The sequence below is a fragment of the Cupressus sempervirens genome, chromosome 1 (assembly GCF_028749045.1).
Source record: "Cupressus sempervirens isolate cs-2001-9-10 chromosome 1, ASM2874904v1, whole genome shotgun sequence".
Taxonomy (NCBI): Eukaryota; Viridiplantae; Streptophyta; class Pinopsida; order Cupressales; family Cupressaceae; genus Cupressus; species Cupressus sempervirens.
Window position 1 is genome coordinate 490,688,897 of NC_143118.1, and position 17,530 is coordinate 490,706,426.

The following is a 17,530-nucleotide window of genomic DNA, read 5'->3' on the forward strand; positions in this document are numbered from 1 at the left end:
ATATGGAGGTACATGGAATGCATAATGGTGAATGTTTTAACTTACATTCGCATGTGAGGAAAAAACAAACTTATCTTTCTTATAAGAACGAGATTTTACACCCGACTGCATATGCAAGCAAAATGAGACCTTGCTTATGCAACTTGAAGGAGGACAGAAGGAGCAACTTTGTGTTCATAGACACAGATGCAAATCTGAAAATGGAAATAACGAAGATTTGCGAGAACATTTAAACAAATATATACAAATGCCTTAGAGAAAATAACCAAATAAAATTACCTCAACTCCTCCAAGAATGAGAAAAATAAATCCTTATCCAAATCTTGAGCAAATCTGAAAAGAATTCAAGAGATTTCAGATTTTAGATTTGTCCAAAGCCAAGACTTAAATAGATTTCAAAATCCTTATAACATGGTTCGAATTTGGACGTGTGAAGATGGTTAGAGAAATGCAATGCCCAAAATGTGGAACAACCTTTGTTGTAGCAACTTCAAATGCAAAGACATACAAAAATGACGTCTAGGGCAAAGGTTAGTGTTAGAAATAATAAAATCGAAATGAACTAAAAACTAAAGAACCATAAATCAATCCAAGAGAGTTTGTAATGAAAATAATTATCATATATCATACGAGCTTTCCAAGATCAACACAAAAGAGGAGACAAGGATTTTGAAAGGGGAAAACAAAGAAAACCCCTTGTGAATTATATGAACGAGGCAAATGCCTAAAGAATGAAGAGAGAGCAAAAGAGATAAGGTGGAGCCAAAGGGCTCATTACATGAACTACATCGTGATTGTGTGTTGATCGAATGAGAGAGAAGCATCTCTTATAAAGATATGACAAGAGGAGTTGTTTGTAACTCCCATGTGAATGATTGCCACATTCATAAGTGTATTCATAACAAGTGTCATAATCCTCTTAAGGAGGAATAACTCTTTTCGTTATAAAGGAATTGCAAAAATGAGTTGTCCTCACATGTGGACTAAAGGACAAGTAAATGACATGTCCTCCATATGTGTACAATAGGACAATCTACATTTAGGGATCCTTGGAATATCCCAATTAAATACATCCAAGGAAAGATTAATATTTCTAACACCCCCCCTTAATCTTTACTTGGGGAGCTTACATCAAAGGGTTGTAAACCCAAAATTTTTACATTGAAATCTCTCTTTAGAAAGCAACAACTTGATCTTTGAAAATGTTTTCAATTGTGCAAGAGGTCTCTTGTGAGTGTAGGTAGATCTTTGTAGAGCCAAGAGAAATGTGTTGCATGAGCAAGTCGAATCATGGTGCATGGGATATGTACACCAAATAATAATGTCTTGTATGTGCTTGGATGGATCCCCTGAAAAAAATAGACACAAGGAACAAGACAACTATCGACAAGGAGTATCTCATCTTATATTCATATTAGAAATCCTTTTGAATAAGGATAGGAAAACTCTCATAGAGAGACAAAGAGGAAAATAAAAACATGTTACCACAAAGCACAAAGCAATGGAGTTAATTTGATATCAAGATAAATTATATGCTCAAAATATTATCAACAAGGACGAATTGAGTAAAAAGTTTGATCAGTGTTCTCATTAAAAGTATATTATACTAATGCACAAATGACCACATACAAGGCCAACTAATGATACTTACATCAATCATGTGGATAAAGACAGTCCACTTAATGAATCATCCCGCTGCAAGTTAATATGGGCGTCCCTCCATAACCTGCATGATTCATGATCTAAGCAATAAAGTATGCAGATCATTATCACATTAATATATGAATTAAATTAAAAGGAGAGACATGTTGATCAAATTAGTATTATCACATCAAGATTTTTGTTAGGATACTAAAAAGGAAAGTATTATGAGGATTAACAACATATTTCCTTCAAATTGGATCAAATCATCTAAATTTGGAGGGAGAACTCCAATAATAACACCCTCTTCATTGAGGAACAAAATGGAACAACATGGAGGGAAACTCCATAAATATCAACCTTCAAGGTAGAGCATATAGAATCAAATGGATGGAAACTCCATATTAATATCATCCTTTTAAAGTGTAACCAATAGAACCAAACGGAGGGAAACTCTATAAGAAGAGTGCACACCAATATTTGATGGAGGGATACTCCATGGGCTAGATAAGGAAACTATGTATCAATTATACTGAGGGGATCTACATAGTTAAACTTGAAAATTTGGCTCCCTATGCAACTCAAAAGAAAAGTACCTTCATATAAATGAATGGTATAAAACCATAATGTGCCAACATGGGCAGAGAACGATGCTATAAAAGCATAAAATTGCAACTATGTGGAAATCAATAGATTACAATTAAGGCAAATGTGTAAGATAGCTCATAATCCAAAAAAAATTGAGGTAGATGCAAAGATCCAAGGAAGATCAATGAGAAATAAATAATAGATGGATGTTAGGTAGAAAATTCCATTGAGGGTAAACATGAGTACTTAATTCATTTTCTGAAGGAATATACCAATTTCCGAATCATCATAGTTATAAGAAATTATATATTTATCTAGGCATATATGTGTGCATCCATATATACTTAAATAAATATATGCAAATGATAAGTCACATTTCTTGAAAAAATTATGATTTACCTTTAACAAAAAACATTGAGAGGATCCTTTTGCAAAATTATATTTCAATTAGAATGATCATTTTGTACAAAGACAAAATATCTTAAGTTGGAATGGTAATTATTTATAGAAGTTTGATAAAATGAAATAATGAAATTTTATCTAATTATAGTCAAAGAAATATATTATCATTACGATTGGCATAGGAATGACTTGCCAAAACAAATAAAGTACTTAAAAAAAAAAAAGCGTAACTGAATTTTCGGAATAATGAAAGTTGAGAAAGCTTTGGTTAAAAATATTACATGTATAGAGACTCTTATCTTAATACATACATGTGCAGAGACGTTAAAGCAATGATATCAAGGTTAGCAGTTACAAAAGAATATAACTAGAATAGATAGTTGCGAGTGAGCCAAAGTAATCCAATAACATGCATTGGGTGGTCAACAATGTAAACAAAGAGAAAGGAAGAAGACAGAAAGAGGAACTGCTATAAGTTGCAAACAAAGAGAATGGAGTTGAAAGAAGCGTTTGGAGCCTTACTTAAGAATCTTCAACTGATCTAATTCTTGGTGAAGGTAATGCATATGTTAGTAGAGTAATCAATGTTAGCTATTTGTCATAAAACACTTATATTTATGAATTTGTATATTGAATGCAGGTTGCAGAAAGGAGATGGATCACAAAGTGCTGAATTTCCGAGTGACGATTCCTATTTTAACATGGGAATTTCCTCTAGAATTAACATACATGAGGGGAGATTTCGACATACTATTCCAAGCAATGCCTGGAGAGGTGGAGCATGCAGTAAGGTGCATAATAGGAGATGGGGTGCTGAGGCCAAGGGCACCAGGTCCAATCTATCAAACTCAAGTATTATCCATATTGTACTCAAACATATATGATATGTTACCCGAGTACAAGACATTGATGAAGATTCAAGAGATCTGCATTAATCTATCATTTGTAAATGTGGCAGTATTGGATGAGGCACTTAGTGGTTATTTGTTGCATGGTTCAAAGGCATGGGTGGGGGGAATTATTCCCATCAAGAATTTTGATGACGATACGGTACGGATGACCCTTTTGGATACAATGAGGATAGGATTGAGACTAAGGAATCACATGTATTTCGAAAGGGAAATGACACATATAGCTGGGCTACTACCAGTAGATATGGTGGTTAGGGCATATGCACTATTTGATGCAATTCTAGTGGTAGTCTGACACTGTGAGAACCGAAGGGTTCCTCTTCAAATGAGGGTCACTTCAAGGGATGACAATTTAGGGGTTATTGTAGAATCGGTGGGTTCTACAAACTAGGTGTAGGGGGTTTGGTCAAGAGGAAAGGGTTAGGAATGAAGGGTTAGGCATGCAACAAGTTTTAGGTTTAGATATGATAGAAAGTAAGAAAAAAAATAGACTATTTTAATGTACTTTCTTTATTTGAAATAGACTAATGAAAAAAAAAATTCTTTGAAGAGGAAAGTGTTGGAAGGATGCTAATATATTATGAAATAATTGTTGCTTCCTCATAAAGCTATGAATGATTATTCTGAAAACATTAATCTCAAGATTTTTTTTTTATAAAAATAAACTTGTCAGGGAACATCTTGAAATAGATTTGGTAACAGACTAAAAATGCAAACCCTGTAGAAAAGACGTTAGAGGAATAATATGCCTGCAACTTAAGGAAACAAAAAGATGCAAAACCATTATTAAATTATTAATTGAGCAAGGAATCTACAGAAACCTTAAAAACTTAAAGGATGTTGAAAAAACTAAAGGAAGACGTATCTAACTAAGTATGAATACGAATCTTAATGAATTTAAAATGTTTAAACAACACTAAGTAATTAATAATAAGAATGCCAAACGTATAAGTTATAAACGTAATAATTTATAACTTATAACTTGGAAACAATATTAAATGTGAGAAAGTCAAATGTATAAGTTATAAATTAATTTTATAACTTATAATGTAATAACTTGTAACTTAAAAAAATGAATTAAACCAAACTAAATAACTTATATGTAGCCAAACTTAATTAATTTTACAACTTCTAACATAATTTTATGACTTATGGCTTTGAAACAATACAAAATATGAAACAATACGGAGTCCTAATTAATTTTTTGGAACAATACAAAATACGAGAATGCCAAATGTAAAGTTATAAAATCAATTTTATAACTTACATTATGACCACTCTAAATTTTTTTTATAAATGATTAATAAAAAGGTTGGATTAATGACAAACCAAAAAAAAAATGATTAATAAATCAATAGCTCAAACTCTATTATTAAAACAAAAATAAAAAACTTATAAATGATTTAATGATAAAGAAGCACGGGTTTGATAAATGACAAACCAAAATAAAACTTTATTAATAAAGCAATAGTTATAACAACTCTAATCATAAAACAAAAAGCATAAACCTAGCAGCCGTTGGAGAAGGGAGAGCAACCGTAGGTTGAAGGGGCTCACGCAAAGTGAAAGAGAAAAAATTGTGGGCAGCAACTAGCAAGGGGAGGTGGCACGGTAGCAAGGAGAGGTGACCAGCTCACCTGCAAGAACAAGCCTAGCTCATGCAAGGAGGGAAGGGATGTTCGAAAAGGGAGGGCTCACAACAGCAAGGGAAGGCATGAAAGGAGAATAAGGGAGACTCACGTACCAATAGAGTAGTAGCTAGAACAGGCTAGGAAGTAGAGCAACATGTAGCTTTTAGGGTAATGCAAGGAAAGGGTAGTAGGCACGATCGGGGCAAAGTTTTGGGAAGTTGTTTGTGATGAGAACGGGATCGATCCTACGGGAAGGTACCATGGCACATCTAATCTTCAGCTGGAGAGAGTGAATGTGTATACAATGAGGCGAGCTGCGGGAGACTTGTTCCCAGGGTCGTGCTCATGGAGCTGGAGCTTGGAACCATGGACAACGTCAAGATGGGACCCTATGGCCAGATCTTTAGGCCTGATAACTTCGGGTAGTTCGTTGCTGGAAATAACTGGGCAAAGGGCCATTACACTGAGGGCGCAAATCTCATTAATGCGGTGTTGGATGTTGTGGGCAAGGAGGCTGAGAACTGTGACTCAAGCACGAGTTGAAGAGGAGTAGACACGAATTGAAGAGGAGAAGAAAAAAATAGCAGCTCGCGTACATGCAAGAAGATCAGCCACGTGAGTGACTGCAGGAAGGGAGGCACGTAAGTGCAAGGAGGAGAGAGGTATAGAACCTTAGTAAAACAACAAAGAGACATAGCAACAGAGAAAAGAAACAGAGAGGCTCTCAGGCAAGGAGCAGCAACAAAACAATAAGAAGAAGAAATCAAACAAAATGCGAACAAAGAATGAATGAAGGGATAAATAGCTGAAAGGAAAAGATATAAAACAGGGAAAAAGAAAATCGCCACTCCATGGCCTTATAGAGGAAAACGCATAATGAGAGGTCAATAACATATGTTTTAAAACATGTATTTCTACTAAAAATCATCACTTTTAAAATCAGGGCTTAGTTAGTGTCAAACACACTTTTTAGGGGATTTCACACATTTTGAAATACATGTATTCTCAAAGAAAATTGCCAATGGCCATGTATTCTCAAAATATACATGTATTCTCAATGAAAATCGAAAAGGGTCATGTATTCTCAAAGAAATTCGGCACTCCATGGCCTTATAAAGGAAAACACATAATGAGAGGTCAATAACATATGTTTTAAAACATGTATTTCTACTAAAAATCGTCACTTTTAAAATCAGGGCTTTAGTTAGCGTCAAACACACTTTTTAGGGGATTTCACACATTTCGAAATACATTTATTCTCTTGGAGAACCGCCACTTGCTTTGAGATAGAGTATGTCATTGAAAATGGGGAATTCAAAGCCTTCTACATGTATTTGAAACACATGCAATAGCAGTAAAAATCACCACCTTTAATGAACTTGTATTTTGGACTTTTAAAACAAGTTTGTTTAAAACATGCAGTAGGGCCAGAAATCGCCACTTTTCATTAAGCTTTGTGGAAACAAGTTATTTTTAATCAACTACATGTGTATTTGGGTCCAAAATCACCACTTTAGCTTGATGTGAGTGAAGAACTCTCTTTAAATTTGCATCTACATGTTAAAATGACATGGAAATGTATTTCAAAAATCCACTTAAACGGTGATTTAATAAATGCATATGTATTGGATTATTAAAAATGAACTTTTAATGCAATAACATATGTAATCGCATTTAAAAAGCACACTTTTAATGATGCTGGGACTTAGAATTTATTTAAAGTGTATTTTCGTGAAGTGTTTGCATGTGGATATATGCAATATGAAGTAAAATCCCACTTATACACTTAAGTTGTCTCATGTAATTATATTTAATATTTAATTGTAGTTTTAAATAAAGTAACATGAAAAATAACCTTGAAATAAGCTATTTTCATAAAACATAAAAAACTATGGTCAAATCAACTCAGAGTGAGTTGTAATTTTAAAATGGACCACAAAATCCAATTTAAATATCAAATATAACTTTATATCGTGCGGTTGTCAATAAAAAGCCCACTTTTGTGAGGTTTTTAACAAAAATATGTAGGACCTGAAAAACCCCACTTTTTCCCTTATAACTTGAGCTACACAACTCCAATTTGGAGCTAAGTTAGGTTGAATTGAGCAGAATTCCAAGGGCTATTTACCTAAGGAAAAAACAAGAGTGAAAACTATTTACAACACAGAAAAATAAAGAAAACACAGGAACTGAGTGTTTGTAGTGTGAGAAGAAAAACTCTTATCGACAAACAATTGGGGATAATCTCGACGGAGAACTTTCAAAAGATCACATAAATAAGACTACACAAAGAACAATTCAGAGATAATGCATTGTTTTCATGATGCATCATGAATGCGTTAAACAAAGAGGATGAACCTACGAATCCTTGAGAAAATTGCATAGGGTTGCCGCAATTTTCTGATGTCAAAATTGAGGACAACAAGAGTTCTTCAATTGGATGAAAACCCTCAATTGATTTCTAGTTTCAGATTTGAAAGACAACCCCTTGCTGGATTGTGTTGCTTCAATTGGACGAAAATCCTCAATTGATTTCTAGTTTCAGATTTGAAAGACAGCCTCTTGCTGGATTGTGTGGTTTCATTTCAGAGATCACCATTGTGTGTCAAACTAGAGTACCAATTTTGTTTTACAAATTTCAGAATTATTTGTGGAGATTTTGCAGAATAATTTGAAGTTCTTGAGGGCAATTTGAGGAGTTTCTTTGTTGGCTGTATGCCTCTTATTGGCTACACCATTCCTTGCGTGAAGTTTCGTGGATGAAGTTTTTTGAGTTTTGGTTATAAATATTTTGTTTGGGATGCCATTATTGTTTGCATTTTTGCACTGATTTAAGTTGTTGGAGGTCATACCATGACCCTATTGCTGACCGTTCATGCTAGCTTGGCATAGGAATATCAAAGTTGAGTCAGTCCCCTTTTTGAGGGTATATGTTATAGGTTGCAGGTGCCTAAAGCCTTGGAGGATAGTTGGAGTTGTTTTGGGTTGAACTTTTATGTTGGCATGATTATAGGAGGCCATACGTGAAATAAACATTAAAGTATAAGTTTGTTTAATTTTTCTTTATTGTATTTTAAGTTATATTTCATGTATATTGTTAGGATGTTTGAGATGAATTTCCAATCTGGAGCAGTTACAATGCAAATTCTAGTTTTGGAGAACCTTACAAGTTTTCAAACACAAATATTTTTTTAGCGATCAACTGTTGCTAGTGTGTGTTCATTTCCATTATGAATGTCATTTCTTTCCAATTTTCATGTTTGGGCAAGTTTGCTACATACTCATGTTGTAGTGATCAACAGTCTTTAGTGTGCGTTCAGCTCTGTTATGGAAGTTTGATATATAGTAGAATGATTATTCTAAATATATAAGTACACCAGAATCTGCCATGACAATAAGAAGTTCAATTGAATTATGAAAGATTTTAGATTCAGCAATCAAGAAGAAAACTATCGGTCCCACGAGGTATTTGCAGTTTTGAAGGTTTAGTGGGATGCTCAATTTTGAGAGGTGCAGGTACTGCTCTGAATTTTCTGTTGATGTCAGTTTTGTCCTCTGTTTGGGTCATATATTGTGTTTTTTTTCATGCATTTCTTTTCTTATACATTGTGATCAAATTACATGCATTTCGGTTATGATAAGTTAATGGGCAGCTTTCTCCAATTGCTGTATGCAGCTGGCAAAATGTGAATGCCACAGATAGAGCGTCCTCATTCAAGGCTATATGGTCATCATAGTTTTAGCACAATTAGCCATTTTGCCTCTTACAAATGTGATTGATCTATATCTAGTGTACATTTATAGGAAAGTATGACTTTAAAACTCTTTTGTTTCAAATTCTCTTCATTTTTTTGCTTGCAGTAGAGATAATAACTGCATTTATCTCTTTGCTGTGGCTACAGACATGATTATAATATTGTTACACAATTTGTAGTAGGGGAAATCTATTAATAACAGTGAATATTATTTACTTTAATATTTTTGAAGTACAAAATGCTGCTACTCTATTGAATACAGGCAATGTAATCCTCTAATTGAAATGTTTCTTTCTTCTCTTATTCTTTGAAGGATAATCACTTATCGAGTTTGTGGACAATTTTTCTTATAGGCTAATGCTAAATGAATGTTGATCTTGCAGTCTGGTACAGTTCATTGATTCTTATGATCCACCACTAAAAGGATTGCATGAAGATCTAAATTTCGTGAGCCCTCGCATTGGAGAGGTGATATGCTCTTTCTTAAACTTGGAATCTCTATATTTTTTTGAAGAACAATTCTGGATTTGCAGATGTAGACATTTTTTATTTGTGTAAACCTGAGCTCTATTTTTTTTTTAATGTTACATATTCATCATATCTGTCAGTGTCAATGTGCACTGCTTGAAACTCAAAACTGCTTGATTGAATTAATGGAAATCATCGGGCACATATAGCAATTTACAAGAGCATCAAACTAAAGCTGAAAGTCTTCTAAAATAGAAGACAAAAATAAAATTATAAACACAAAACCTAAAATGACCATCAATCTCAATGATTCTACAGAACTAGCGAAAAGTAGAATCTAAAATACTCTAATACCCTCCCTTAATGGTCATTCTATCAACCGCCCAATCAATATGACTAATTATGGTTATCAAATAGCATAGTAGGTTGACTCATCTTCAGAATGCTCTGTGACAAGAGCTTGCTGTTGAAACTCCTTGGTTTGTCTTCGAATTAGCTAAACACTTTCTGCAGATTCTCTGAATATGACCAAGCCTCCCACAATAGTGACATGTGATTTTCTTATTGGAACCTTCCTCAAATGTGTGTTGTCCTTTCTATTGAGTGGACACACCTTTGTATCAAATGCTTATTCTCATTGACCATGTCACTTTGCTACCAACTCTTGTCTCCTCCTAGCTTGTTGCAACAATTTATTAAAATAACTCATCAAACTTCAAGTCAACATTAGTTGAGGTAATGTTGAACATCTCAAGAAGTGTTTGTAGGAGCGTGGTAAATTCATAAGTGTAATCACCACCATGTCCTCTTCCATTTTTCAACCTATGGCCTTCAATGATCGCTTAAATCCTTGACCTTCATAAGATGCTCTTCAAGAGTCTTCTCATCCATCATAAAGGCACATGTTCTTCAGAAGTTTGGCTCTTGTTAGATGGTTCATGAAGACCCTTGAAGTAATCTCGACTCTCTTTAGCTGTCTTACCTGATGGTACTTCTGGAAGCATCTTGTCAGTGACTAATAACTCTAACAACATGATCGCATCTCTTGGTTATGTCATTTAGAATGAGTACTGGCTCCCAAAACGACTGGATTTAGACACCGACACTCAAAAATTGAAAGCATCATTTTCTTCTAGGGTTTATAGTTCTTGCTGTTAAAGCATTAATTGCCTTCTAACATGATGTTCGTCAACGACACCATCCCTCCTATTTTTCAATGAGGCCAACTTATCAAAATTTGAAGTACTGCTTGGAAAACAAAATTCCTGCACATGTCTACAAGCCCTAGGTCAAATAAAAATCAGTCGAAACCTAGAAAAATGCCCATAAGTTTTCTGGTTTTTGAAATTTTTGAAGCAGCTACCAAAAACAGAAACCCTATTTGGGTTAGATAAAAAAGAAGAATTTCAGCAAAACCCTAGCCGAAATATTTTTGGCAAATTCGTTACAGGTTGTAGCTGTAAAACATGAGAAAATCGTGTCTGAAAAACTGAATAGATCTTGGAAAAACCATAAAAAATTCTGAATAAAAAATTCTTCTTGCCTGTCTGAAGACAACTTTTCTATTGGGCTGAAAAAGCGATAAAATCGTTTCCGGGGCAAAAAAGTACAGCCGAAATTGTGTGGCAGAAGGCATCGAGAAAATTGCAGGAATGCAGCTGAAAAACTGGGGGTTTCAGACCCGTGTGAATAAAATCATAGGTACAGGTGTTCAACCTGGGGCCAAAAAACTCAAGCAAAAATGCAGACTTGAAGATGTGGGATTTTCACAGATTCACCCATGAAATCTCTGCAAAACAAATGATGCGATTTGGGTGTAAAAGACCCGTGCAAATTAGAAAGTATTAGACACCTTTTCTCTCCAATGCAGATTTTTTCTTCAAAAAATCTCATTAAAAATTTCTGGAAATTATATCTAGGTAGAAGGGGACAAAATGGTTTAATGGCTCATCGTCAGCTCTGATACCTTGAAATTTAAAATTGCTCAATTGAATTAATGAAAATTAACGGGTACACAACAATTTACAAGAGCTTCAAATTGAAGCTAAAGTTTTCTACAAATATAAGACTAAAATAAAATTTTAAGACACCTAAAATGACCATTAATAAAAGACAAGGTTGCATGGGTATGTGCACCCACACCCCTAGGATGCGTATCGACATACCCAAGTACTGGGTACACGTACCCCCGTACCGGGTACTCAGTGGAGAGCATCATAGCCAAGGACCTTGATTAAGATTTCTGATTTTTGTTACAGTTTTTTGTTTGTATTTTAGCTTGTTGTTTATCAAGCTTAATTCAGTACGCAATCAGTTTGAAACTTTGATACAATACTGATTAACAGTAAACTTTATCACTGTTCAAGTCGGATGTTTATCATTTGCAATATGATTTGTCTTCGTGTTTAAAGTCCGCCTTCTCTGTTTTGCATCTAAACATTTAGCGTATATTATTATTACAAACATATTGCAAATCTGAAATTGAAAACAATATATTACATCTGCAAACTTTATCACTATTCGTGTTTTGAAGAACCATTGTTACGACTCAATTTTTTCGGATTTACCATAAATATTAAAATATATTAAAAAGCAATTTGATGTACCAAGTACCCCCTCCCATGCAACCTTGATAAAAGATTCTACAGAAGAAACAAAAAATAACAAAATAGTAAAATAGTAAAAAATTATAAAATCCTTTAATACTACTTGCTCCAATTTTACTATTTTATATTGTTGTTTAGCTTTCTCTTAGCTTCCAAGTTAGTGGCTGGTCCAATGTTTGTAAATATTTATAGATTATGTTCAGGGCAGTAGGCTATTGGGGTGAATCTTGCAGATATCTAGCTGGACAGTTCTCTTGCTTTTTTAACAACAGCGGAATTTCTCCTACAAAAGGAAATTAATCTTTAGACCGATATTCACTGTAAAAGATAAATTGGTGTTGGTAAGAAATGGGTTTAAATGTATGCTAAATTTAAGGGGGTTTTATTTATTCCCGCAGTTAGATAGCATTATGTAAAAAAATATAAATGTATAATCTGTGGTGTTTGTTGGTTGTTAAAGAATAAGTAAGATGAATACCTAATAGTTGAGCTAGATAACTGATCATAACATGCAGATTCTAGGTAACCATAAGTCATGAATCTCAGAAAATATAGCACCTGGGGTTCAAATAATTTTGACATTATGATTATGCATATAAAAATGGCAATTTGATATGAACCGGTTCTACTTGTAGAAAAATACATTATTTTGGGCTCAACGATTCTTGGAGCTTTCAAGTAGAGTAGAGGTTATTTTTGTATCATCATCTTTATAAAATTTCACAACATAAGTAAAATTAATTCCATTTTCTAGTATCAATTTGGTCAATTGATGATCTTTTTATGATGTATATTTTGAATTTTCTTAATTTAATGCTATGATGACTTTGCATTTCTCTTGTATGGAAGTGATTACTTAAATAGAGAGTGAACCATTCACCTTTTATGCTCGTTGATGGTATTTAGGCTTTGATTATTTACTATATTTTTCATCTGAAGATCAGGTTTTGGAGAATACGTAATAATTGAGCTGGGTAAGTGATCATAGCATGCAGATTCTAGGCAACCATATGTCATAAAATCTCAGAAAATATAGCACGTGGTGTTTAAATATTTTTGACATTATGATCATGTGTATACAAATGGTAATTTTATATAAACTGGTTCTTCTCTATAAAAATACATTATTTTGGTCTCAATGATTCTTTGAGCTTTCAAGGAAAAGAATGGTTATTTTGTATTTGTTTCTTCTTCATTATATTTTATGACAGGTATAAAGGTAATTCCATGCTCGTAGTGTCAATTTGGTCAAATGATGACGGTCTTATGATGTATATATTTTTTAATTTAATACCATGATGACTTCACATCTCTCTTGTATGGAAGTGATTACTTTAATAGGGAAAACTGTTAGTTTCTTTATACTTGTTGCTGGTGTGTAGGCTTTGATTATTTACAGTTCTTTTCCTTGTAAGATCAGGTTTTGGAGGCAGTGGGGCCTATTGTCTTTCTTGCAGCGGATACCCAAAAATTGAGAAACGAGGGTTTCCTCAGCCCATTCCATCCTCGATATCCTGATATACTCACGAACTCTGCCCATCCTATGGTATTGCCTGCCTCAGCTTCCTTCTTTTGATTTTACATAGCTTCAATTTTGCTTAAGTTCTTAGTGTTTTGACAGACTATTGTTTTCTCACTTACGTTACATTTTTACTGTCACAGAGAGCTCAGGACCTGGTTAATGTTAGTGCTCACAGAGAGTGGGTACTTCTTGGGTATTTGGTCTGTCCTAGTGAGCTACTCCGAATCACTGGTATTGACATTGCAATGGTTTGTACTGATTTTTCCTATTTGGACATCAATACTATCTTCATTAATATAGTGGGGGACTGTCAAAGTGATTTCCTATATTCATGTTTATATTGAATGTGACTGAAAAATTTGACCTACTATTTTTGATGGACCAAATATTTTTGTGAAGTTGGAAAAGTACATGTATTATCATTACGCAGAACTAAAGTTGGCCATATCTGTAATATACCAATACGACATTATCTCCAATTTTTCTCAGAATAAATTTCAAAATGTAAATAGATAATTGATGCAATGTAAACCAGCAATATAACCAGTAGATTCTCATTAAAATGCCTTACAATATGTTATTGCATTATACATCAGCATTACAATAACCAGATATCAAGTCCAATCTTAGATACATAAAATACAGTCATATGGGAAATAACAATGAAATGCACTTGTAATCCCAAGTGTGAATTTTGATATGAATCCGCACAAAGATGAATCAGGGCTACGTCCAATCCATCCAAGAAGAGCCCAAAGGTTTCCGTCCTCAAGATCATTAACAAGAGAAAGCTAGCAGCTTCCCAAAGTTCTCCAAAGAGAAAACCAGAAAATAATTCTCAAATCTAAGCCTCCCCAAAATGAATGAGACTCCCTCTTTAATGCTCAACCATGACTTCAAATTCCTTTTTTGTCTTTGGTCTTACTGCCCCTTTGTCACCATTTCCCGTTATTAATTAAAAGAGACTTTTTAAATAGTTATAGTTTAACTACAAAGTCACTTTATTTTACAAGTTGAGCTAGTAATTTTCTGATACTCCGAAAAATAGACATTACAGTCCTCCTTCCTTGAGGTTGCTTGTTCTTAAGCAACTAGTGGCAGGAAACCATATAAATCTAAATCTAGAGGTAGCTTTATAGCCCAATCTGAAAACACATTTTGCCACACTACGAAGCAGGGTGTCCAAGTGCAACCCATCCATCAACTAGATCCCTGGATTCCATTATAATCTATGAAGTACCGCTGCGTCTGTATGATGCACAACTCTGATCTTGAATCTCAAACTCTGTAGTATCACAATATAACCCTCAAAATGAAAAACATGCATCCTTCTATCACTTGGATCCCAAATCAATCTATCAACACGATCCTGGGTGTAGAAATAGATGATCGGTGAATCCCCAACCTTCTGGATCAGTCAACTGAATAAATAGATGCCCATCACATTGCCCATGTGCAAGGAAACCAATTCAACATGATTCAAGATGTCACTATCATAACTCAGATGAGCATCAAGAATGCTAACGCTTTCACCAATATGTTGTGGAACTGGAAGGGTAAGCATCTTGTATGGAATATATTGTGACATGTGTAGTTCCCATTGATCTGCATGCAACTCACTAACCCCTGTAGGCCAAGCCAAATCTGAAAATGTACTAATAGTTTAAGCGGGGCAGACACTGATAACTAGAGTATGTAGAAAGATAAAATCACCAATCAATAAGTAGGTAGCTGCCGTATCATAATAAATCTCTAGGTAAGCTGTAAAAACCCTCAAGGGACACTAAAGAGAACTCTTAATTATCTGCATCACCATAAGTATCAACCTGGAATCAACATCTCCATCAATAAAATGATCACCATCAAGTGAAAATTCTGAATTATTTTCACGTGTCCACATGACATTGTGTAGATATATAACAGCTGTCATAAAAATTAGAGTTCTCATTGTCTATTTCTTGCTGGTCCATAAGGTCTTCCTCAACATAATGAGCCTCATATAGATATGGTGAAGTGAGAATACTAAGTTCAGCTTCATCCTCCCCAAAGGTACTGATCCCTTCTATGTGTATAAGATCCGTGGTTCTATGATCACGTCCATCATCTATGCGAGTGGTTGTTCTAGAATTCTGATTTTCAGCCTGATGTAATGAGTATTGTGTCATACTTAGTTGGAGACATAACTCATTTATCTCCTCTTCTTTAACTTCAGCATGTTTGATTGCCATATCTCTTTCTTTGAGCAACTTCAACTAGTCTGATTTCATTCTTTCCAATGGCGTCTTAAGAGTGTGAAGACTTGCACTATTGGTTCCATTCGTAATTCGCTTCTCCTTTTCAATACTTTTAACTTCCCGCATGATTTATTCAATGTATTTATGGGTGTTATCAAAATGCAATAAGGCTGCAATGACCATATCATTTGTTACGTTCAGCATATCTTCCAAATTATATGTTACAAAATATTCAACTGAAAATGGAATTTCTGGTTGATCCTCCAAATCTGCCCCTATAGAAATACCATCTTGCTCTAGCTCTTCAATACTAGATTTAATTTCATTTTTAGTTGCACCATTTTCAGAATTTTCCTCTATCTTGAAATTTATTGCCTTATCAACTATTACGTCATTGTGTCCACATAATTCATCTTCATGGAGAGATTTTGTTTCAGCCTTATTATTACCATAATGTTGGTCAATAAAAACCTCCAATTCACCAAATTGGATGCTAGTACAAATCTTACCATCATCCATAGCAGGTTCTCTCTTATGATCTTCATTATGTTGTAGCTGAACCAATGAGCCGTCAACTTCCTCAATGCTGATCTGCATTTCTTGAGCTGACTCTTCCTGCTTGTTATCCTCACAAATGCGACCAAGTTACCGAAACTGCTTGCAAGTAAAACAGATCTTCTCTCTCCTCATTTGGTTCTTGCTCATTTTCAAAGTACCTTCAACCTGTATACCTGCTGATGTTAACTTACATTCAGTCATAAACTCCTTGAACTTGTCAAACTTATGTTCAATTAGTTCCTCCACAAGCTCATAAGCCACAGGTGAGATTGTGTTCTCCCTTCTTCACGTAGCCAGCAAATCTGATTTTATTTTCTTACATATGTTGTCGTTTTCATCTAGGATTAATGAGACAATTGTTTTTATGAAAGCTCACATTATCTGGATGATGGTTTCTAAATTTTTTTAAGAGACATTGAAACAATTGACAAATCATCTCCTCACAACCAAGGTCCCACATGGGAATGGAAAATCTGGTTTTTTCCATGAGTTCTAGAATCCTCATCTTCTTACTACAAGTAGGGTCTTTGTCATCATGTAACCCAGATAGGCTGTCCACAATCAGCTGTAGTACCTTTACCAATGTCCTGTCATTATAAGGAGCAACAAGAGCTGTTATTTTTAGGATTTCACTAAGACAAGTAGCAATCATTACCCTCACCTCTTCACAAGGATGCTCCTATAATTGGTGTTGGATTAAGATAGCCATTGACGGCTGTAAGGTCCATTAAGTAGCCTCCAATCAGACTGATCCATTTTGGATAGAATTGACTCCTTCCCATTTAGCAAGAAGGCCATCGAGTGATCTCATAGACTCCAATTGCAATCAATTGATATACAAACCATTTCCTAGTTCTTCTTTCTGCAAATCTCTTAACTGCTCATGATTGAAAATGTCATTAAACTTTTTGGAGAAAAACATGTTTTTTAGATTTTCCATTGTTTCCTTCTCCCTTAATCAGTTAAGTTGAAATAGTTCAAAATCTCTGTAAGAATCCCTTGTCTAAATTGCCTGGCCGCTAAAGCTTATCTAAGGAGTATTTATTGTATTTTCAGACACCGACAGTTTCGATTCACAAAATAAGATTCTATAGTCAAAGAAAGAGTTGTCACATTCAGCAACTCCTGACTCAAGTTCAACTTCTCTCCATAAACTGTGTTCCCTACTTATTTATATCACAAGCACTTCATGACAAACACTGTTGTGTAAAGCT

General features: G+C 34.4%; 1 protein-coding gene across 2 annotated transcripts in view; it reads left to right on the top strand.

Annotated features, from left to right (window-relative positions):
* The window catches only part of GRL (transcription activator), a 268,919-nt gene that overhangs the window by 94,909 nt on the left and 156,480 nt on the right, over positions 1-17,530 (top strand). For both annotated transcript variants that reach the window (XM_089828816.1, XM_089828825.1), the window contains exons 7-9: positions 9,312-9,396; positions 13,423-13,548; positions 13,665-13,772. In XM_089828816.1, coding sequence (XP_089684942.1) covers positions 9,312-9,396; positions 13,423-13,548; positions 13,665-13,772 — 319 coding nt within the window. The remainder of the gene's footprint in view (positions 1-9,311; positions 9,397-13,422; positions 13,549-13,664; positions 13,773-17,530) is intronic.